The sequence below is a fragment of the Tursiops truncatus genome, chromosome 10 (assembly GCF_011762595.2).
Source record: "Tursiops truncatus isolate mTurTru1 chromosome 10, mTurTru1.mat.Y, whole genome shotgun sequence".
NCBI lineage: Eukaryota > Metazoa > Chordata > Mammalia > Artiodactyla > Delphinidae > Tursiops > Tursiops truncatus.
This window is the reverse complement of record NC_047043.1, coordinates 10,343,653-10,366,739: the sequence shown is the minus strand read 5'-3', so window position 1 is coordinate 10,366,739 and position 23,087 is coordinate 10,343,653. Positions and strand designations below refer to the sequence as shown.

Here is a 23,087-nt window from a genome sequence, read left to right as displayed (position 1 = left end):
CAGAGAATAAAATGCTAACAGTCACAGTAACACAGTTCTTGTTATAAATTTGGCACATCTCTGAGTTCCTTGCATTTGCAAATATACTTAGCCCGCACAACAAGCCAGTGAGGTAGGTTCCGTTATTATCAGCACATTGTTCAGATGAGTAACTTGCCCAATAAGTTCTGCCACTTATTAGCTGTGTGACATTGGACAAGTTATTTCTTCCTTTTTTATTTATGCCTTTTATTTCTCTTTATTGCCTTATTGAAATGCTTAGGGTTTTCAGTACAGTGTTGAATAGAAATGGTGAGAGCTGGCATTCTTACCTTGTTCTTGATCTCACGGGAATAGCTTTCAATATTTCACTATTACGAATGCTAGCTGTAGGTTTTTTGTAAATGTAGGTTGGTGAAGTTCCCTCGTATTTCTGGTTTGCTGAGAGTTTTTATTGTGAATAGGTGTTGAATTTTGTCAAATGTTTTTCTACAGCTAATTACATGATCATAAGAGTTTTCTCCTAATTTGATAAAATATATTGATCGGTGTTTTGAATGTTAAACCAGTGTTGTGTTCCTGGATTAACACCACCTGGTCTTGATATATTATCATTTTGATATATTGCTAGAATTCTGTCTTAATTTACCTGTTGGCTTTTTAACTAATATCTCTGTAGTTTTTTAGTGGCTACTCTAAAGATTTTAGTATATATCCCTATTTTCATAACTTACTAAGAATTAATGTTTTACTATTTCACATAAAATACAGAAACTTGCAACCGTATAGGTCCATTTACTGCCTCTTCCTGTACTTTTTGCTGTAGTTACCCATATGTATTACATCTACTTATCTTATCAACTGGGCAATACATGTTATTTTTGCTTTAAGGAGTCATACATGTTTTTAAGGAAATCAAGAGTGAAAACAGTCTTTTATTATGTACCCATGTGTGTGCCATTTGCAATGCTCTTCTTTCCTTCCTGAAAATCGAGGTATCTATCTGATGTACCTGTATATGTTATATCTGGTATACCTTTATATATATATATCTGATTCCTTTCAGTTTGGCAGATTTACTTTAGTATTTTTCTTAGTGCAGGTCTACTGGCAACACATTCTTTTTCTCTTATCTGAGAAATATTTTTATTTCGCTTTCATTCTTGAAGGATATTTCCTTAATATAACACCCTGTGTTGGCATGGGTTCCCCTTCCCCTTTTCTGCTCTTGTGAATGTTTTGCTCAGCCATCTTCTGGCCTCTTCGTATTTTCTTCTGAGAAGTCAGGAGATATTCAGCTTAGCGCTCCTGTTGAAAGTAATGCATCATGTTTTTCTGGCTGCTTTCAGTATTTTCTCTTCATTCTTAGTTTTTAGCTCTTTGGCTGTGATGTGTGCCTATGTGTGCTTTTCTTTGTACTTAACCTGCTGAGGTTTCTATGCTTTTTAAATGTGTAAATTTTTTTCTTTTACCCAATTTGGGGAATTTTTCTCAGTTTTTTTGTTCCATTCTCTTTCTCCTTGTGGGAGTTCGGTTACATTTATGTTAGACATTTTGCTACTGCCCAAGGGACTCTCTTTTTATTCCATCAGTATTTTTTCTCTGTTCTTCAGATCAGTTCTGTCATTGTTTACTTACTCATTTTGCTATTTCCAGTGTGCCATTAGGTACATTAGTAAATATTTATTTCAAATATATTTCAGCTCCAGAATTTCTTTTGTGTGTGTGTGTGTGTGTGTGTGTGATACGCGGGCCTCTCACTATTGTGGCCTCTCCCGTTGCGGAGCACAGGCTCCGGACACGCAGGCTCAGCGGCCATGGCTCACGGGCCCAGCCGCTCCACGGCATGTGGGATCTTCCCGTACCGGGGCACGAACCCATGTCCCCTGCATCGACAGGCGGACTTTCAACCACTGCGCCACCAGGGAAGCCCCAGAATTTCATTTTTTTATTGTTTCTTTTTCTTTGTTGAAATTTCCTATTTCATTCATTACAAGCATATTTCCCTTTACATCCCTAAGCATAGTAACAGCAGCTGCCTTAAATACTTCAGTTTTAATTCCAGTGACTTGAGGCTCTCCCGGTCATTGTCTTGTTTGTCTTTTCTCTGGAATATGGCTCATGTTTCACTATATCTTTATATGTCAAGTAATTTTGAATTGTATTCTAGCACATTATAACTGGATTATAGATTTTTAAAATTCTTAATAGCGTTTTTTTCAGTAATTAATTTTAATTACATTTCATCATTTTCTTTTCTAGTTGTCATTTCTTTGTCCCATGCATTCCTTCTGTTTTCACTTGTCTTCCTGCTAAAGTCTATTCTCAAATAGTTCTTTTGTGAACACTTGTGGATAGTAAAGTGTTAGCTTTCTTATGCCATAAAATATCTTATTTTGCCCTCATTCTTGGATGATGCTTTACCTGGGAATTAAGTTCTAGGTTGACAGTTCTTTACTTTCAGTACTTCGTGCCATTGTTTACAGTCATCACCTGTTGCTGGGGAGAAGTCAGCTGTCATTTTAATCGTCATTCCTTCTGAGGTAATCTGCCTTTCTTTTTGGAAGCTTTTAGGATTTTGTTTGCATTGATAGTTTGTGATGTGTTTTTATCTTTCTCTGTTTGTGGTGTGCACTTTCAACTTACCAACGTATTTTTCAGTTGAGTTGTGGAAAATCACTAGCTAAATTATCTCAGTAAATATTGGTGCTCCACTGTATATTTTAGTGATGGTGATTCCTTTTTTTCTTTCACATAATCCTAAATGTATTAAAAAAACTTTTTTGTCATACTCTCCATTGTTTGATGTCATCTAGAATGAATTCATGTTCCAGTTGTGTATTTTGTTGGTCTTATATATATATTTGGTATATTTTAGAATTTTGTTTTTGTGGCCTCATTTTAATTAGAAAGTTTAACATTTTTCTCCATTTTGTTTATCTATCTAGTTCTATACTTATTCCCTTTATTATACTTTATAGTTGCTTTCTAACTTCTGGGTCCCCAATCTAAAACCAGGTGTACGTTAGAGTTTCCAGGTTCTTTCTTCAAAGTGGTATTGGGAGTATTGCAGATTCAATAACAAATCCATTCAGTAACTTTGTTCAGATCTTAAGAGGCTATTCCTTCCCCCTTCCCTTCAACTAGGCAACAATGTCAAATGAATTTTAACCAAGGCAGCAGGTGGTATCAGGGTTTTCTTCCTCTTCAGGAGGGGAAACCTATTCCAGTTGTTGGCTTTAAGCAGTGAGCATAGCTAATGATCCCCTTGTGGAGCCTTTTTAGTCTTTGTTTCCTCAGGAGAAACTCCTACCCATTAATGGGTGCTCAAGGACGCAGAGCTTTACAGGGCCAGAGCACAGTTTTGTGTTTCTTCTCAAAGATTATCTTGTGACTTACTACTTTTTAAAAAAATAAGTAATTACGTTGTATACTGTATTTGGAACAAAGGGGCTGAGTCAAAATACCAACTTATAGAGTCTTGACTAGACATCCAAAATGCTGTTTCTTAATGTTTTGTTATTCTTGTGTCACTTGACTCTTACTCTTATTAGTAATATTGCACTTGTGAATTCCATTTTCTGAGTTTTAATATCTAGTAGGACAAACACTAAGTTTTTTTAAAAAATTTTGTCTTGATCAAAATTCTGTTTTTACATATGAACTTTTAAAATCACTTTCTCTAGTTTTAAATATTCATTTGGAGTATATCGTGAATCTCATTACATGTATATATTCATTTTAGAAAGATTGCTATTTTTATGCTGTCAAGTTATCCAGATACCTAAAATACTCATTTATTTACCACTTTTAAGATATCATTCTGGAGCTTTACTTGAGCTCTTTACTCTTGTTTTATAATTTCTGTAGTTATTATGACTGATATGTCTATATATTCCACTTCCTTTCTCTAGCTGGTTATTACTAGAAAAGAAGCTAAAATGTTTTTCTTAAATTCAGTCATTTTTCCAAAATAACTAGTTAATTCTAAAAGCTTTTAGTATGTTCCATAGTTTCCTATGTATATAATCAGAGCAACTACAATTAAGATAATTTTATGTCTTGTAATATTTATACTGGTTATTTAGTTCTCTTATTAAGCTTCCTATTTTCTTATTTTATTAAACTAAAACCTTCAAAACAATGTTTAACAGTTGTTGGCATCTCTATGTTCCTGATTTTAATGGAAATGACTTCAGTGTCTCACTGTTGAATGCCTTGCTTGCTGTATTAGATTTGGAAAAAGGTGTGTTATATTTAAGTAGTTTCCTTTTATTTTTATTTGAGTTTTTATTAGGAGTGGTAGCTGAAATTTGTCAGATACCATTTTAAATCATGATACAATCACCGACAATTAGCCTTCTAACAAATGGATTCAGTTTGCTTTTTTATTTAGTTTTTCTTTTTTTGCGTCGATACTTATAAATATATTTCTTTATGCTTTCCCCCTTTTGAACTGTCTTTATCAGTTTTTATTAATATCTTATAAGCTTTTAAAATAAATTGCATACCCTAATAATTACCTTTTCCTCTTGTATTTCTTTTGTGGAGATAATTTTGTTCTAGTGTTTCATAAATTAATAATTGAGTCTCATATTTAAGTCCATATTATCAATTTGCCAAAATACTTTTGGAAAACGAATATATAGATACCCCATAGCATATACTTTTTAGTATAATTCTGTTAAGTATTTCAGATGTTTTTATATGAATTGGATATCTTTTCAGTATGTCTCCATGTCTTTGTGTGTGTATGTGTGTGGAACTAGATTTTTACTGTATCCTTTTGAAAACACATTTGTTTCTTATTTAGTATTTCGTTTTTCTTCCACAAGTCCCTCTATACTTTTTGTTAGAAGTCTTAATTCTAAATATTTGTGTAGATACGTTGGAAAGATTTTTATAGTTTTTAGAGTATTTAAGTATTAATAATACTTTGGGTATATTTATGAATGATTGCTATAGGAATTTGCTGTGAATCTGGATTTTATTGTTGCTTAATATTGCCCTTTTTGCTATTTCATGAATTCTAGTAACTTTTTTGTAGCTACCCTGTGAGTTTCATCTTGGGCTTGGTTCAATAATGTTTGAGAGTGTTTGGTAATTTATACATATATAACTATAATAACCAGCTTTTCTTCCTTCCTTCCTTTTTTTTTTTTAAACAGTTACATGGGAATTGGTCTTTCTGCTCAAGGTGTGAACATGAATAGACTACCAGGTACACTTGTAATTGAATTACAGTACAGTCTTATGGCTAACTCTGGCTAAAAATGTCAAGTAATAACTTGGAGATAGTTAAGTACATTAATCTTCTATATTTTTAATCACTTATGAGTTCAAAGTCGAGCTGAATGGTTTTAATAAATTTTATGCTATTTAGCAAAACATAACAAGTATACCATGCATTGTTTTGTTTTGTTTTGTTTTGCTTGTTTTTGTTTTGTTTGTTGGTATTTTTAACTTCCAGTACATAGTCATATCAACTACTTTAAATGTTTTAATGTGGTTGGTTCTGTTTCCTACCCAACACATTCCTAGGTTTTAAACCATTTTTAGTTGTTTTAATATTCTGGGAATGTAGGCTGATATTAAAAGTAAACTAAGAAAGGTGTTAATTGAGGTAGGAGAACTGTTTCCTAAAACCATTAATCATATGGAAGTGATTCTTCGATTATATTTTCTGGTATTCTATTTACTAATGTTAAAAATTAACCTTGGAGGAAATTTTTTGAAAATTGAAAGAAAAATCTTTTGTTATATTAAAGTGTGTGTGTGTATCTGTGTGTGTATGTGTGTGCTTAAACCAAATCAAAGCAAAATTCCTTTGGTCTATTACCAAAGGAAATATGCATGGAAAATGTGTCTTGCTATGTTTGTTTGCATTTTCTGATAGGAGTCCTCTCTGTTTAAGATACATTTTAGCATTCTGTGTGGTGGATTTATTTTCCTTAATGTGGTAAGCAGTGTTTTATATAGAAGTTATGTACTGTAATTGTTGAGAATTTAAATGTACTTTTGGGAATTTTATCTTTGTACTATCTGTTGTACTATTCTTGCTTAGCTTGTTATAATCTTAGTGAATAGCTCTAGTATAGAGTAACCTTACTTTTCACTGTAAATATACTGGAACTTTCTCTTTAGGCTGGGATAAACATTCATATGGTTATCATGGTGATGATGGACATTCATTTTGTTCTTCTGGAACGGGACAACCTTATGGACCAACTTTTACGACTGGTGATGTCATTGGCTGTTGTGTTAACCTTATCAACAATACCTGCTTCTACACCAAGAATGGACATAGTTTAGGTACTAAGATAATGAATTGCATGTTAAATAACCAGATGTTATGATTATTGTACTTACATCATGGTAGTAATATTTTTGTGTAATTCTCCTTTATGAGTAGTTGCCTCTGGAAATTATTTCTTTGCTCCTTCTAGGTAGAAGCTGAGGAAATGGTGACAATTTAAATCCGAAGTATAATGGACACATATTCAACTAAAAACCCTTATTTTTTACAATGAAGGCCACATTGTATCACATATATAGGACTAACTAGAAATAACCTCGTACTCAGATATTTATTCTAGTAGTAGAAATGCTAATTGTTTTCTGCTTTGCTTTGAATAAAGCCTGTCCCAGTATGATCCAGTTCTCTAGGTAACAGTTGCTTAGAAGAAAGAGCTGTCAGTTTTTAGTATAGTACGGGGGTAATGACAAAGCGAGAAAAAGCTTGATGCCCCCAACCAAATGAAGGGCGTTGACATACTGAAAAATCAGACCTGCTAACAAAGGTTGATAAAGGATGGTGACTACAAGTTAGTTCTGCAAAAGTGAGCAGAATTAAATGAGCAAATAACAGCAAAACTTGTAAAAGACAGGTGGCAAATAAGTAGATTAATGAAAACATGAGGAAATCTATCCATTGTAAGACTAATAGGAAATCAGGGGTTTTAGTTGAATATGCATAATACTTCAGATTTTAAATTGTGTATAATTGTTATGCTCCCTTTTCTTAGAAGTTGCTTGTTTTTGTTTTGTATTAAAGAAAGTATAAAGGATAGCAAAACTGATGCTTTAAAAGTAAAAAAGTTTCACATTATTTTACTGTTTGAAACATCCTTGATTTATGGCAAATTATTTCTGTTGAAGTAAAGTGAAAAAAGGCAAAAAGTAAGTAACTCCAGAAGGCAGAAAATTCAGTTTGCTTATTAATAGTATTTAAAAAGTAAGCTGCAGATAGTATGCTTAGACATACGGTAAATGTTCTTGAATATAATACAAAAACTGTTCTGTAATTTCATAGTAGAAGATTCTAAATTTTTGGCTACATTGGTAATAGTCTTTTTTTTTTTTTTTTAGTGTCTCAACATACTCCTTATATAAAGTTACTGTCTTCTTCATATTTACATTCAGCTTAAAACTTTTCCTTCTGATTATTAATATTGATTTTGAAGTCCTGTGCTATCTAATTTAAAGGTTGTCACAAAGATTCTTACATTCTTTTTGGTGCAAGAGTGTTGATAAAGGTCGCCATGCAGATTATATGTATTTGTGATTTGATTGCTGTGGCAAACTGGTTTCCAGAAGGATACAGGCATTGTAGTGTATTTGTTGTTAGTGCTCAGCTCTGACTTACCAGAGCAGTTCACCGGCATAGTCTTCATTGGCTTGGCTGCTTAAGATATTTGCGATCTTAAAGTAAACCAGGAGAAATCTGCTTTTAGGTATGACCTTCAAAAATGCAAAAGGTGACATTTTTAAAACCAAAATTAATCTTTTTACAGTTTTCAAACTTTATTTCAGAGAAGAAATTTTATTTTAGGAGATGAGAAGATCATAGGTGATGTGATATTATTTTTTTTCCTGTTAGATTTTCACAAGTATTTACCTTGAAATTTTCTTTTGAGCAAGGAAGCTGTTTTTAAAATGTGAGATGCTGTTTAAGAAAAGGGTGCCTAATGATAGGATCACATTCTAGAATTAAGTCACTTTGAAATATTTGGCATTATTCATTCATAAATTTAGTAAATATTTATTAAGCACATACAGAGGCAGTATAACAGTGGTCAGTATGGGTTCTTTAGTTGCCTGAGATTATCTCCTGGTTTGGCTGTGTGACCTTATGCAAGTTACTTAACATTTCTGTGCCTCAGATCATAAAATCAGATCACTATATTACCTACCTTATTAAAGTTGTTAGAGCAAGCCAAAGTGATGCATGTGAAGTTCTCAAGTGATTGCCCGACACATAGTGAGTACTCACTAAAGGTTATTTATTATCGTTGGCCAGGTGCTGGGGGTGCAGTGGTAAAACATTGGTGAGCAGAAAGTGTTCCACTGGAACAGAGGCCAGCAAGCTGTGGTGGCCCGTGGGCCAAATCGGTCTCCTCTCTGTTTTCTAAGTAAAGTTTCATTGGAACACAGCTCCACCCATTCATTTATGTACTGTATATGGCTGCTTTCCTGCTACTGTAGCAGAATTGAGTAGTTGAAACAGAGACCACATGGCCTAGAGAGCAGAAAATATTTACTTGCTGGCCCTTTATAGAGTAGTGTGCTATCTCTGATCCAGATTCTAGCATCTAGAAGATAAGAAATTACTCAGTTATGCTTCCCTTGTATTTCCCAAAGTAGATAATTTCTGCCCCAAGGCTGATACATCTTTAGTTTCTGTCTCATGAAGGTTTTCAAAATATATATTTACTTACCATATAAAGAGAAATGGAAAGGTTTTTGAGAAAATAATTAAAGGAGAAACATTTCAGTATGCAAGTTAATTTACTTGAAATTTTAAAATTTTGTTTTATTGATTATCATTCATCAGTTGAAGATAACTTTTCAAAAAGCCTCTTGATAATCAGATTAGGAAATAGGGGGAAATTATTTTCTGTGTAAAATTTAAATAATTACACAGCTTGTTAAAGTGCCGTCTTTGTGGTCTGAACATGCATAGGTTGTGGATGCTGTATTTGGCAATGTTCAAAAGTATTCATCTATAGAATTAAGTTGGGTTTTTCATTAGAGGTTTTGGTAAAGTAAGGATTTCAGTAATTACTGACAGAAGGGAATTTTTGCTAAAACAATATGAATTTAGACAATCTTTATCAATAGACATTTTTGAGGAAAATAATTGATTAGACTGCTGTTTTATGAAAAATGGTAGAAATATGTATGGTCATATTTATTCTTGCTGCTTTCTGTGTTCTTTTTAGTTTTCTGAAATTTTTAGAATAAATTCTCATATTCGTTTGGCCCATAGTCATTTTGCTTTCTACTTACTAATGAAGCTGAAGGTAATCCGAATGTTTTATGGAGGGTGGGGGGATCTCCAGCTTCGCTTTTCCTTTTGACAAGCTAACATGAGTTCACTAGTTTTTAAAAGTCATAAAAACAGTACTTTAATTACAAAGCACTGTTTTTACTGTTTATTTAAAAACATGTACAATAGAGATTTAGTCACTTTGCCTTTTAACTTTATTACTTTAATAAATAGAGTTAGATACTTGTGTTTTCTGGTGATACAGCACAATTATAGAGCCATAGACTCTCAAGTGGGAGGAGACCTTAAAGATAATATAACAGGAGGGCCCTCCATTTTTAGAAGGCGATCAGCACTGCAGAGGCAGTGGTGCTGGCGTGGCTGTATTTTGTGTCAATGTGTGTTTACACTGGAAGAGCTTTGCTTAGCTGGCTCACCAACACTGCCCCTCCCATTCTTCTAGAGCTCAGTCTTTGTAAACCTATGAATGAGGTCCTGCAGAAATATTTGGTTTGCTTATTACCTTATTTTCAGCTAAGTAATATATTTGAATATTTGGAGGGAGATTACACCATCACTTTGGGATGTCAGTAGATGTATTCCGGTGATATTGCCATTGTGCAAGTGTACTTGGTACATGACTGTTGAAATTACTGTCACCGGACATTTAAGAGAAATTCTCAACTGTATAAATCATTGTCCTTTGAAGGAGGAATTAAAATTTTTTGTCCAGAGTAAGAGCTCTGAGAATGTACTTTTATAAGATTTTTTTAAAGGAAACAAAAGTACTATATTTTCTATTCACTCCCCACCCCCATTTTTAACAGAAAATCTTTCCTTTCCCCTCAAAGTTATTTAAAAGATAAATATAGGTAAGGAAGATTAAATAGTAAGGTTGGATAAAGCAGCTTAGGTGTTAGTGAGAAAAAAATTAGTCTTATTATTTTATATTTAGCTTTTTAAGTTTTTTCTTCCTTTGCTATTTTTCCCCTTCTTTTTAGTTAGAAATTCAGCTTGTCGCCATACTCTGCCTTTGAAAAACAGCTTCTAATGCCACTTTTTTTTTTCTTTTTAGGTATTGCTTTCACTGACTTACCGGTAAGACATAATTTCTTGTAAAAGTAGTTTTGTACTTTTAATTAAAAGTATATAAGAACTAGTACTAATCATGTTTAAAATGCAGTCTTATTGGTAATTAAGTTTATATGCCATGCCATGCATAAGCTAGAACTCCTTTCTCAAGCTACCGTTGGTCTGGACCATCAGAAATTAACCTCCAAATTGCACTGGACACCATTGTCCAAGGGAACTTAGCTGTAGCTAAAAACTCAATGGGAAATGATTATTTAAAATACACTTTTTGGTGTCACTGTGGATTCATTCAAAATATGTCTCTGGTATTGCTGGACTTTTTAGTAAGTGGCTGTGCAACACTTCTACTCATTCACTAATTCAGTGTATGTTGAGTGCCGCTGTGCTGCAGGTTCTGTGCCTGGGCTACACTGTTCCACAAAACAGATAAAGGGCTCTGTCCCCTTGGAGTATTCAGGCTGAGCAACTTAGAGAATAAATAATGCATTAAAAATATTTTTAAAGGATTTAAATACTTTTTAAAGAAAAAGAAACAGTAGAGCTTGGGAGTACCAAAGACAGAACACACGTGGTATAATTTGCTCACCTTTGTTCAAGGTAATTCTTGAGCAGAGACTTTTGAGGAAGTGAGGGAGTTAACTAAACGGATACAGAGAACAAACGTTCCAGGAAGAGGGAATAGTTAGGGGAACGGTACTAAGGCAGTAGCACATCTGGCATGTTTGAAGAATAGCATGAAGGGAGGTAGAGAGACGTGAAAGTAGGAGGTGAGTCAGATATGATGACAGGGAGGATGAGGAGATCATCTAGACCTTGAGGGACATTGTAAGAGCTTGGGCATTTACTCTGAATGAAATACAAAGACACTGCAGAGTGTTAGTTATTATGGTATACTGGGATGAAAAATAGACTGCAGGGGGAGGAAGGGTAGAAGCAAGCCGACATGTGAAGGGCTATTGCAGAAATTCAGGCGGGAGATGATGCTGACTCAGCGTCACTAGAGATGTAAGAAGCAGTTTGATTCTACATACCTTATGCCCCAAATCTAAGGCTCTATCAGTGTAACATGCGTCATATGTAGCCCAAGGGCAGGGTGGTGGTGGTGGTGGTGGTGGAAACGAACAAACTAATAAACTATGATAAAGTGCTTTCGTATCATTTAGAATTGATATTCTATATTCACTGAATGATCTCTTCAGGTATTTAACTTTTTAATCAGTATCACATTACACACCTAAAAATGTTACAGTAAACGATATAAATTGATCAAAGTTTTCCCCAAACTTCTTCATGTTCAGAGTCCAACCTTTTAAAACACTTGTTCAGAGTTAATGTCTGTGGTTTTCTACATGATATTGTCTTCTCTGCCATTAAGAACATTTCTTAAGAGTTCTCCATTATGTCTCTGGCACTTTCTTCCAAGCTCCTGACCGCATTGTACAGGGTTTCATATGCTCACTTTCTTCATGTGACCAGAAGGTATTAACTAAAGGTTTTCTGACACAACAAGGACTCTGACATTCCTTTCTCAGTTGGTCCATAGTGGCTTGTTGACTAAAATGTCTTAGGAATTGCATTTATCCAGCTGTTTGACCAGGAAAAACAGTCAATACTCAAGAGTTTTTGGTGAGCTCATCCTTCAGCAAATTCACACCTATGCAGGTGGTGACCACTGCTGCCTCATGACAGCTGCCGGAACAGACGTAAGGTGCCAGTGATTATAAGATACATTCCAGCTCTAGAAATGTTTTGAGAGAGATGACAGGAGACTCAAAGGCAGAGAATAGACACCCTATCTATAGGTTATTAATCTTCCTGAAGAAAAATCCTAGAAAAACCAGAAGAAATCCAAGTTATAATAGAAAACAAGCAAGGGAAAATTTGGAGTCTTACAGATCAGAATTGCTCATCAAGAGGTGTTATTTGATAAGCAGTGATGGAAGAAGTGTTTATCTTTTTGAAAAAATATATAGTGTTAGGATTTTGTCTGTATACTACAGTAGGTTCCAAATGGATTAAAGAGTTAAATGATTGATAAATAAATAAGATTTTTTTAGAAATCTGAGAGCCAAGAGAATTTTCTGATGGATTGGATGTGAAAATGTAAGAAAGAGGATTTGACTTCAAGATTTTTGGCCTGAAGAGTTGAAAGAACAGAGATGCCACTTACTGATATGGAGAAGGCTGTATTTTAGCTGGAGCACTTTTTTGAGGGGGGGAATCTGGAGTTCATTTTGGATAAGTTTAAGTGGACTTGTCAAGCATGCAGTTGGCTATACAAGCCTGGAATTCAAGAGAGTGATCTGGGCTGGAGATGAAAATTTGGGAGTCACTGGCATTTCAGTGTTTAAATTTAAAGTCATGAGACTGTTTGAAGTCAACAAGGGAGTATGTGCATGTAGAGAAATGGAGCAAGGACTGAGTTCTGGGGCGTGCCATACTGGGGAGAAGAGAAGGAACCCGCACCAGGAAAGTGAGGAGCAGCGATCAGAGAGGTAGGAGGAAGACTAAGAGCTGGGTGTCCTCAAAAAGCCAACTGAAGAAAATATATCCAGAAGGAAGGAGAAATTAACTGTGCCAAATGCCACTGCAACATACCACATAAGACAGGGCTGTTGATCAGTAGGTTTAGCAGAGTGGAGGTCACTGGTGACCTTGTCGAGAGAGTTTCAGCAGAGTGACGGAGAAGTCCTGACTGGGACAGGTTTAAGAGAGAATCGGAAGAGAGAAGCTATTATAGATTATGGACAGCTTTGGAGGATTTTGACCACAGTGAGGAGTAAAGAAGTGGGATGTGGTAGCTGGTGGTAGAATGGGGAACAGTAGGAGATTTTTTGTTAGATTCAGCAGGGTGTTTGCTGATGAGAACGATTCAGTAGCGAGAAACACAGTTGATGTTGTATACAGAGAGGAAAAGTAGCAATGATCGTACCCTCGACTGGACAAGGGAAGTGATCCAGTGTGTTAAGTGGAAAGGGGAGGCTTTAGAGAAGAGCGGCTGTGGTGGAGGGGCGGGGTGTAGGTGCGGGCGCAGGTAGGCAGGTTCATGTGGCTCAGTATTGTTGCAGGGGTTTTGCTAAGGCTCCATTCTGAATGGAGTTGGTTAAAGCAGGGATCCCCTGGGCTGCGGACTGGTGGCGGGCCGTGGCCTGTTGGGAACCGGGCCGCACAGCAGGAGGTGAGCGGCGGGCGATCGGTGAAGCTTCATCTGCCGTTGCCCACCGCTCCCCGTTGCTCCCCACCACTCCCCATCACTCCACACCGCTCTCCATCACTCCCCATCGCTCCCCATCACTCTCCATCGCTCCCCGTCACTCCCCATTGCTCCCTGTCACTGCCCTTTTTTTTTTTTATGACTGTGAGATCTGGGATTTCCACATGTCGCTCCCCACCTCTCCCCATCGCTTGCATTACCGCCTGATCCCCGCCCCCCTCCAGTCTGTGAAAAAATTGTCTTCCACAAAACCAGTCCCTGGTGCCAGAAAGGTTGGGCACCGCTGCGTTAAAGGGCCTACATAGCTGGTTTGCTTTTCCTTTCTTCCCCCTCTTTTTGTGGCACTGAGCAAGTAAAACCAACTTGTCAGTTAGCAGGTTTTGTTCCTCACTGATAGCTAGTGGGGATCATTTGAAAAAGGCTTAGCTAGTTGTAGACATGTTGACTTTTTTTTTTTTTTTTTTTTTTTTTTTGGCGGTACGCGGGCCACTCACTGTTGTGGCCTCTCCCCTTGCGGAGCACAGGCTCCGGACGCACAGGCTCAGCGGCCATGGCTCACGGGCCCAGCCTCTCCACGGCATGTGGGATCTTCCCGGACCGGGGCATGAACCCGTGTCCCCTGCATCGGCAGGCGGACTCTCAACCACTCCGCCACCAGGGAAGCCCAACATGTTGACTATTTTTGTGTTGCCTTCTGATTATTTTTTGTCCTGCTTTAGAATCACCAGTTCTATTTTTTGCCTTGTCTGTGATTAACCAAGGTTGTTACTCAGCTCTGTAGCAGTGGGTAAAGTGGTGGTTATGGTGGTAGTTGTAAGTTTTCTCTTAAGATACAGTGGCTCTGAGAGCTCTTTTGTTTTTTTATGACTGTGAGATCTGGGACTTCCACATGTAACATATCATTCTTCTACTTAAAAAGGAAAGAAGAAGTTAGTCTTTCTCTTAAAGGCACCACCAAACAAGTGTTTCTATGTTGTGTACCTGTGATCCTTCACTAGCCAGTTGTAGCATTCAATCCCAGTGGAGAGTATGTTCACAGAAAAAAAGTGTACCTATTACGGAACATAGGGTGCTTTACATCTCAGAAAACCTTAGATGTTTTTCAAAATGATCTTTCTTCCCCAGCTCACCTCACCAGTTTGAGAAATGTCCATGTATAAGCTGACTAATTCAGTTGGGATTAGATAAATTCTTTTGTTATAGAAGCTATTCACGTTTAACATGATGCTGCTTTCTAGTTCCTTGGCCTGATTTGAAATCTACCTTTTATAGAAAGCATTATTTGCTTCAATTTTCTTTAGAAAAAAATCTTTTATATATAAAAGAACAAAACTAGGATATTGAGGATATAATTTTATTGTGTATACTTAGCTTTTGAATAGCATTTTTAGTAGCTGTCTTCATCTTTCATGGGTTAATAGAAATGAGACCTATGTATTTTTCTGTTCTTTTCGTAGAGACTTAAATTATTCTCACTTCTAATTCTACATAGACAGGAGTGCTTTTTTTTTTTTTAACTTAAAATCAGTTTCCCCGAAAACATTGTTTTACATATATCCATACTCTAGATAGATGCTACAGCGTGGATGCACCTTGAAAACATTATGCGAAGTGAAAGAAGCCGGACAGAAAAGACCACCTATTGTATAATTACACTGATATGAAATATCCAGAATAGGCAGATCTGTGGAGTCAGAAAGTAGATCAGTGGTTGGCAGTGGCTAGGAACTGGTGGTCTGCAGAGAGGGACTGCTAATAGGTATGGAGGTTTTTTCAGAGTGATGCAAACGTTGTAAAATTAGATGGCGATGGGCTGCACAGCTCTGTGACTATACTAAGACCCATTGCATTGTTGTACTGTGCTTTTAGAAGTCTATAATTTAGCAATTTAGAAGTCTATTATATTTTTAAAAATTTGTAGTTTAGTCAGTTAAGGGCTGTGTCCTTAATCTTTCCCTCAAGTTTTAAGGTTGAGTAAGTGGAATATAAGGTACAGTTAGTTACTTTTCATTGAGCTTAAACTGACTTTGTCATTTTTAGTTTTTTATCACTTTCTGATTCCAGAAGGTAATATAGAGTGTTAGTCAAATGGTAAATATTTATAAATACAGGAATGTATAACAGAGAAGTTCCTTATAATCCCAGACTCTGTAGATACAATGATTGTGTTGAGTGTATACCCTTCTAGATCTGTTTTAAACTTACGTTAGCCAGTATCTCCATAATTGAATGTAGGATGGAAGAAGTCGGGGTCATAGCTGAGGCACTGTTCTATAGCTTGCTTTCTTCATTTAGGAATGTATCTTGGGCCTCTTTCTGTGTCAGTATACACATTTTTAACTCTTCTTTTTGCTTGTTTTTTATAATATCTTACTGTGATGTACTACCGCAATTTGAAGATGGACATTTTTGCATATTTTAACATTTATGATATGGGGTGCATCTTAGAATCCATGGCCTGTCAGAGTTTAATGGGCAGTGTTTTTGCTTAGACATAAAATAATGGTAAATCTTGTAGTTAGTGGGGTCTGAGCTTCAGTGATTGTGGTATATATTACCACCTGTGAATAGACATTCTTTTTAATTTTTTATTTGCTATTACAGATCATGCTGTGGGACATATATATTTGCACATGTTTGTTTTTCTGTGGGATTAATTTCTTACAAGTGAAATTGCCTTGTCAGTTTTAATAGATTTTGCTGAATTTCTTTCTTAAAAGGTTCTGTGGGTTCACATTGGTATGTACAGTGGATGAGAGGGCTTATTTTCCCAACGTTCATCAGCACTGGGTATTATTCTCAGTCTTTAAAATCTTAATCTCCTGTGCAAAAATATCTGTTTGTTTTAATTTGCATTTTAAAAAGTTCACTATGTCTCTTCATATTTTTAATATCTTATATTTCTTCAAATTGCCTATTGCCAATTAAATTTTTTTGAACTAGTAATCTTTGTCTTCCTATATTGTGAAAATATTTTTTAAATATTTGGAACATTGATGCTTATATGTGTGGCAGATTGTTTTCTATAAAGTCTAGTTTTCTTGACATAAGAGTCTTTGGCTTTATATATTTTTGTTTTAAAGTATGTCACAATTTTGTAATGGGGTTTCATGAAAAGAATACTGTGCTACAAGTAGAGAGCCATGAGTTTTTTCCTTTATGTGTGTCATTAACAAGCTGTGTGCTTTTGGAGACACCCCTTAAGCTCTTTAGGTCTCAGTTTTCTCATTGATGAAATGAGAAGGTTGTAATAAGTATCTCACTTGTCTTCGGCTTAAAATTCTATTAACTTGCAAGTTTTGTTGATTGTTAAGAATCAGTACATTTGTTCAGTATCTTTGTGTGCATTGTGTTACCATTTATTTCCCTAATCCAGTGTGAATATATTTCTCAATATTTTGACACAGTACTCCTTCTGTTTCTGGTTTTGGTTGCTTGGTTGGTCAGCTGATTTTAAAAACACCCTCTTTTAAAAAAAAAAAAAAACACCCTCTTAGCTTTTTGCAGTGAAATCTGTCTAAGCACCTTATATGTACACACGAATTATACTCAATCTTTACCTAATTTTGTACTGAAAATACTTGTGATAACCATTAAAGCAAAGAGATAAGGCATGAATACAGAGACTGAAGATGAAGTAGGATTTGGAGTTACAGAAAGAAAAATTGAACTTAAGATTTGGTGTTAAATACACCTGTGTTCTAATCCCACCTCTGCCATAGTGTAGAACAACTGTGAGCAAGTTAATTTACCCCCAATCCTCAGCTTCTGTATCTTTATAATGCAAATAATAATAATAATGATTTAACAGGAGAATTATGATTAAACCTGACCGTTCAGTAGACATTCAGTAACTTATTCTCCGTTTAGATGCAACAACTAGGGATAGAGCCAAAAGAAGGACTCCTGTATTTTTGTACAAAATTTTTGAAGCTATTAAACGTGATTGTTTTACCTCGAAATCTTGGAGTATATCTTGGAGTAAATGTATTTCTTCGTGAATCTGAATATTTAAATCCATCCTTTCCTTTTCTTGAAATGTGCGCATTTTATTTTTACGTAAAGAATCTCTATTCTTAATGGCACTGTTTTGCTTATAATTAAGTTCTTATCACGATCCCTTAATAAAAGCATCCCAGATGTACAGATAAGTGAAATTATAGAATAGTACGTGCCCAGTTAGGATGTACTTTCATAGTAACTAGCTTCACGTGCAGTTTCTAGAAATGCATCGCTTATATCGGACATAGAAGGATAAACCTGCGTTATACTTGAGTCTCTACAACTATTATATGACATATTCTTAAGAGCAAGAATGGTGTCTTCATGTATTAGAAGTATAATGCCACATGGTCTCTGAATAAATAAGTAGCTTAGGTTGCTGCGAATTTTTTTTGATGATTAGATTACAGGAAGTGATAGTTTTCATCCAGCATATAATGTATTTTAGATGATTTGCTGTAGTCTTCCTCTACTAGTTTTTGATTGAGATTTTAAAATATTCATGAAGTAAATTTGTAGTTCTGTAGCATTTGAAAGAATATGTTTTTAACATAAAAGGGATAGATGTTTAGTAAAATGTGTTTGTCTTACAGCCCAATTTATATCCTACTGTGGGGCTCCAGACACCAGGAGAAGTCGTCGATGCTAATTTTGGGCAGCATCCTTTCGTGTTTGATATAGAAGATTACATGCGAGAGTGGAGAACCAAAATACAGGCACAGATAGACCGGTTTCCTGTTGGAGATCGAGAAGGAGAGTGGCAGACCATGATACAAAAGTAAGTGAAGAAATGTGTATTGACATATTCAGAAGTACATTTTTTATAAAACATCTCATCCTTTTGGTAGGAAAGACTATTTATTGAAGCTTTTAAATCTCTTAATATATATCCTAATGATTTTAATGTATTAATAATGTTTGATTTGGTGACACACATACCAAATTTGTATTTTAGTCTGATTTATTAATTTGCTGGAAGAAATAAAGTGACACTAGATCTCTTAGGTTAATTCATTTGCTATCCTTAGTAACAGGATTTAACGGTTTCCATAGGTTACATGATTCAACTATTAATAGTGCCAATGCAAAAGATAAATTCAGAAAGATAATCTAGATTGTATAATTCAGCATTGTGGTATTTGGACATGAACTTGGCTGTGTTGTTCAGCAGTAATGTAAATATTTATGAAGAATAAATTATTGCTCAGTAAGAATAAGCATCAGAATAATGGTGTAATTTACATACTGGAATACAGACTTGATGTGTACATTTCATGTTTCAGGATTTGGCTAAATTTTTCCAGTGAATGGGTTGCTATGTAAGAATAATATCAGCTATTTTTGTTTACTAGGATCCCTTTTTTTTTTTCCTGACTAAAAGCCTCCAGCTTAAGGAATTTTTAAAACTCCATTTACTTATTGTGTGTTCTGTAATTAGACATTTAAGAGGAGCTAAAGGGAATAAAGACCAAGGAACAGTGAGTATGGGGTTAAGATGCCTCAATGCGGGTTAAATATTTAGGAGTTAGTAGTAACAGTGGTAGAGGATGGGCAGCAGCAGAGCAAACAGTGGGTGTCAATAAAAGTACTGCTTATCTCAACTCATTTTTTTACCCAAAATTTTCAACTTGTTTTTTTAGGCAGCCTTTTATGAAAAGGTAGAATTCCAATATGGAAGTCAGCAGGAAAATGTAACTCCTGTGACAGTCAACTTTTTAGACTGTGCCTTTGCTTGAAAGGCTAGCCATGACACATGAATGTCAGTAGTACTGAATAGTAGCTCTTAGAACTTGAAATAGTGTAGACTTTAAAATAAATACCAGTAAGTTTAAATTGTCATTCTCCCTACTGTAATCTAACCTGAGAAAATTAAAGATACCATCAGCTTGACACAGTTCATCTTAAATGTCTCTATAATTGCTTTGAACAGTCTTAAATTTACAAATCTAATAAAACTTTGCATATTTTTTTGAGGAGATAATTTTGGACATGATGATGATTCTGAAAACAAGCTTTTTCCCTAGAGCTGTTATCAGAGCCTCAACACTAGTATTTTGTCTTGCACAGTTGAAAGAATAGTGAAACTGACTCAGAATCCCATAGTTGTCATGAGTTAGAGTTGGAGCTAGGATAGACTGCTCTCTGGGGGTCACATCTCTTAATGCTTTGAAAATGGTTACCACTGAGCAACATGGCAGGATAGTTGTAGAGGAAGCATTGTTTATCTTAATCCTATAGCCAGGGTTCAGTGAGGGCACCCTCCCCTACCCCATGCTTCAGAAAATTGATACTCACCATGACCTCCTGGGAAGTCCATTTTAAGAGGTTCTCCCCTACCCTCTTAAATTAATTTGAATAATTAGATGAAATAAAATGAAAAAAATCTGGTTCTTAGAGATCTTCCCCTCTGCCACCTCAGTCCCCTTTTCCTGAACCACTGCTTCACACCATTTTCTCATGGACCCCTTAGTTGTGCTGGATGGAGGCAGGTTTAAAAGTTGGGTGTTTAGAGAGATATTGGGTATTCGAGTTAATATCGTGTAGTCAACAGTTTTTCTAAGGTTTTGTGGTTAGATGTAAATGCCAACACCACTTGGTAGCTTTTTAAAAAAAGAAACTTTCCCTTTGGCAGTGTCACTTACATGTAAATCATATTTGAGGAATTAATGTCCTGTGCACGACCATACTAACTGATTTAGATTAGAAGGCTGACTCCTCATTGATTAATATTATCACCCTCATAGACTTTGTTCTGGAAGATTCTCTCTCTGGGTTCACCTTAGTATTTTTTGTGTTCACACCTTGTGATCCCATCTTATGTAACTGATGGATAAAGAAAATGGTTCAACTACAGAACACAAAGAGTTAATCTGTTGTTTTAAAATTGTTTTACTTTACAAAATGGCAGCACTTTGCTAGGATAATTCATATGATAAAGGTAAAATAGAAATTATGGTTAGTACGATTGAATAAGGATGGGAAATAATAGGAAAGGACCTGGGGATGATGGAGTACCAAGAGTCAAAGTCATTTAATGTCCTTGATTCTCTGGTAATACTTATTTCTAGGGAGAGTAGTCTCACCTCAGCATTTGCAGTTATCTTTTTGGAAATATTACATGAATAAGACAAAATGATCTTTTTTAACTTATTTTAAAGTTGAGGTACTTAAAGCCTTAATTGTTCCAACGGCATAGGTTGGTCTTGTGATATCAGAGTAGTCCTTGTTTATATAAATTGTAGTATGAAGCATGTATTCTCTTGACTAAAAGATGTGTGTTTCTTCTTTTTATTTTAAGAATGGTTTCATCTTATTTAGTCCACCATGGGTACTGTGCCACAGCAGAGGCCTTTGCCAGATCTACAGACCAGACCGTTCTAGAAGAATTAGCTTCCATTAAGAATAGACAAAGTAAGGACCCTGTGGTGCATGGCTAACACTTGTTTTCAGATTATAGGTTTGGTTACATTGATTTTTAGAAATTTTATTTTTTAAATTAAAATTTTTTCAAATATATTAACTTGAAATTATGCCTCTGAAATTATTTTTATTGACATTTTTGAAGATTACATTAAAAATTCACTTATTAGCATTCTGGATGTAGAAAGATACAATTTTGGAGAAATTTTTGTAAAAATATTTGCCATTTTTTCTTAAAATACGTTTTCTTGAGCTTTCAGGAAGTAAACATTTACTAAACAGTGTTTTTTTAAATTGGTAAAGTAGTCCACGATTAGATGTTAGTGGAGATAACATGTAAAATAAATTTAAGTATCTTTGCATTTAAATTGCTGTCTAAATTTAAGATAGTATTGATCTTAAGTATTTATGGCTTAGGTCCTGGTGCTTGTGGCCAGAGCTGTGGAGTCTGTTCTGACCAGGGCAGGTCAGCATAACAGCTGGTTCACAGTAGCCATCCAAAGATTGGTGCGGTTAGGCCATCAGGGAGGGCATGGCTTGATGAAAGTATAGGGATATACGGGTAAGATCATGATGGATGAAAACAAATTTTTTATAGGTCAGACTGCTGTGATAGCACTGATGACACTGCGTTGTAGCTAATCGTATGCTTGCCTGTCTTTCTCACGGCGTTGTAAGCTCTGGCAAGCAGGAGGTGACCGCTTACTCTTCGTATCCCCATCATCTAACCCACAGGGACTGCTCACTGAGTAGCTCTTGGATTCAGGTCTTACTCAAAGGCTAGCATTCGTTTAGTACTGGGTGCAAAAGGTTATAATATTTGATAAGACACTTGGAATATTATTTCTTTAATGTTTCCTATGGTCTTTTTTTTTAAAAAAAAACCACTTTTATTGAGGTATGGTTGACATGTTAAAAACTGTACATACTTAGCATATACACCTGGCTGAGTTTGGAGATAAGTATATATCCATGAAATCATCACCACAGTGTATGCCATAACGTACCCATCTTTTTCATTTTAGTGTTTAGTACATCAGTATTGCTCAACAGGTATTTTTCCTGTGCTACTTGTATGCGAGTTTGTGGGGTTTTTTAGTAGTTTAATAAAGTACTTGTTTTTCTGATTTTTTAATTTGTCTGAAAATTTTCGTTGAAGTAGAAACTGAGTTAGAAAAAGAAGTGGAAAGTAATCATGATAATTTATTTAAAGATTTTTTACTAAATTTTTTTTGAGGATCCACTAAGTTTCTGTTTCTATTCTTTTTAAAAAAAATTTATCTTTTGCTTTCTTTTTCTAAATAGGAATTCAGAAATTGGTGTTAGCAGGAAGAATGGGAGAAGCCATTGAAACAACACAACAGTTATACCCAAGTTTACTTGAAAGAAATCCCAATCTCCTTTTCACATTAAAGTGAGTTTAATAAAATGTTATATTAATGACACATGTGTGTGTTACATAATCAAAATTATTTTCATACTTTCAGATATTTGGATATAATTTTGTAATGTAGCCCCTTTAAGTGACAGGTTATAGAATGTGCTTCTGTGTCGAGGACTGTGGGCAGAAGGCAGCTGTTGCTTCGTGTTTGCACTCTGTCATTCTGTCCTGTGTCTAAGAATGTGAAAGTCTGACTTAGAAGATGGATGTCTATTTTTCCTCCTGTAAAGTGCCTTATAGTAAGTTTGGGGCATTTTAAAAAACTGTGGTAAAAATATACATAAAATTTGCAATTTTTGCATGTACAGTTTTCTGGTATTTACATTGTTTCTGGTACATTCACATTGTTTTTCAACCATCCCTTTCTAGAACTTTTTTCATTATCCGAGACTGAAACTTGGTACGCATTAAACACTGCCTCCCCATTCCTCTCTCTCCCCCCAGCTCCTGGCAACCACCGTTCTACTTTCTGTCTCTATAAATTTGAATTTGACTGCTCTAAATACCTCATATAAATAGAATCATAAAATATTTGTCCTTGGTAACTGCTTTGTCTCACTTAGCATAACGGGTGTACAAATATATGTTAGAGTCCCTGCTTTCAGTTCTTTTGCATATACAGTCAGAAGGGGAATTGTTGACCATATGATAATTTTGTGTTTAATTTTTTG

General features: G+C 35.3%; 1 protein-coding gene across 3 annotated transcripts in view; it reads left to right on the top strand.

Moving 5' to 3' along the window:
* Positions 1-23,087, top strand: part of RANBP9 (RAN binding protein 9) — an 88,550-nt gene that overhangs the window by 47,690 nt on the left and 17,773 nt on the right. For all 3 annotated transcript variants that reach the window (XR_012334341.1, XM_073810341.1, XM_019945088.3), the window contains exons 3-8: positions 5,148-5,200; positions 6,124-6,291; positions 10,323-10,345; positions 18,149-18,333; positions 20,854-20,966; positions 22,281-22,389. Coding sequence is in view for 2 of the 3 variants with exons in the window: in XM_073810341.1 (XP_073666442.1) it covers positions 5,148-5,200; positions 6,124-6,291; positions 10,323-10,345; positions 18,149-18,333; positions 20,854-20,966; positions 22,281-22,389 (651 nt within the window). In the remaining variant the exon portion in view is untranslated. The remainder of the gene's footprint in view (positions 1-5,147; positions 5,201-6,123; positions 6,292-10,322; positions 10,346-18,148; positions 18,334-20,853; positions 20,967-22,280; positions 22,390-23,087) is intronic.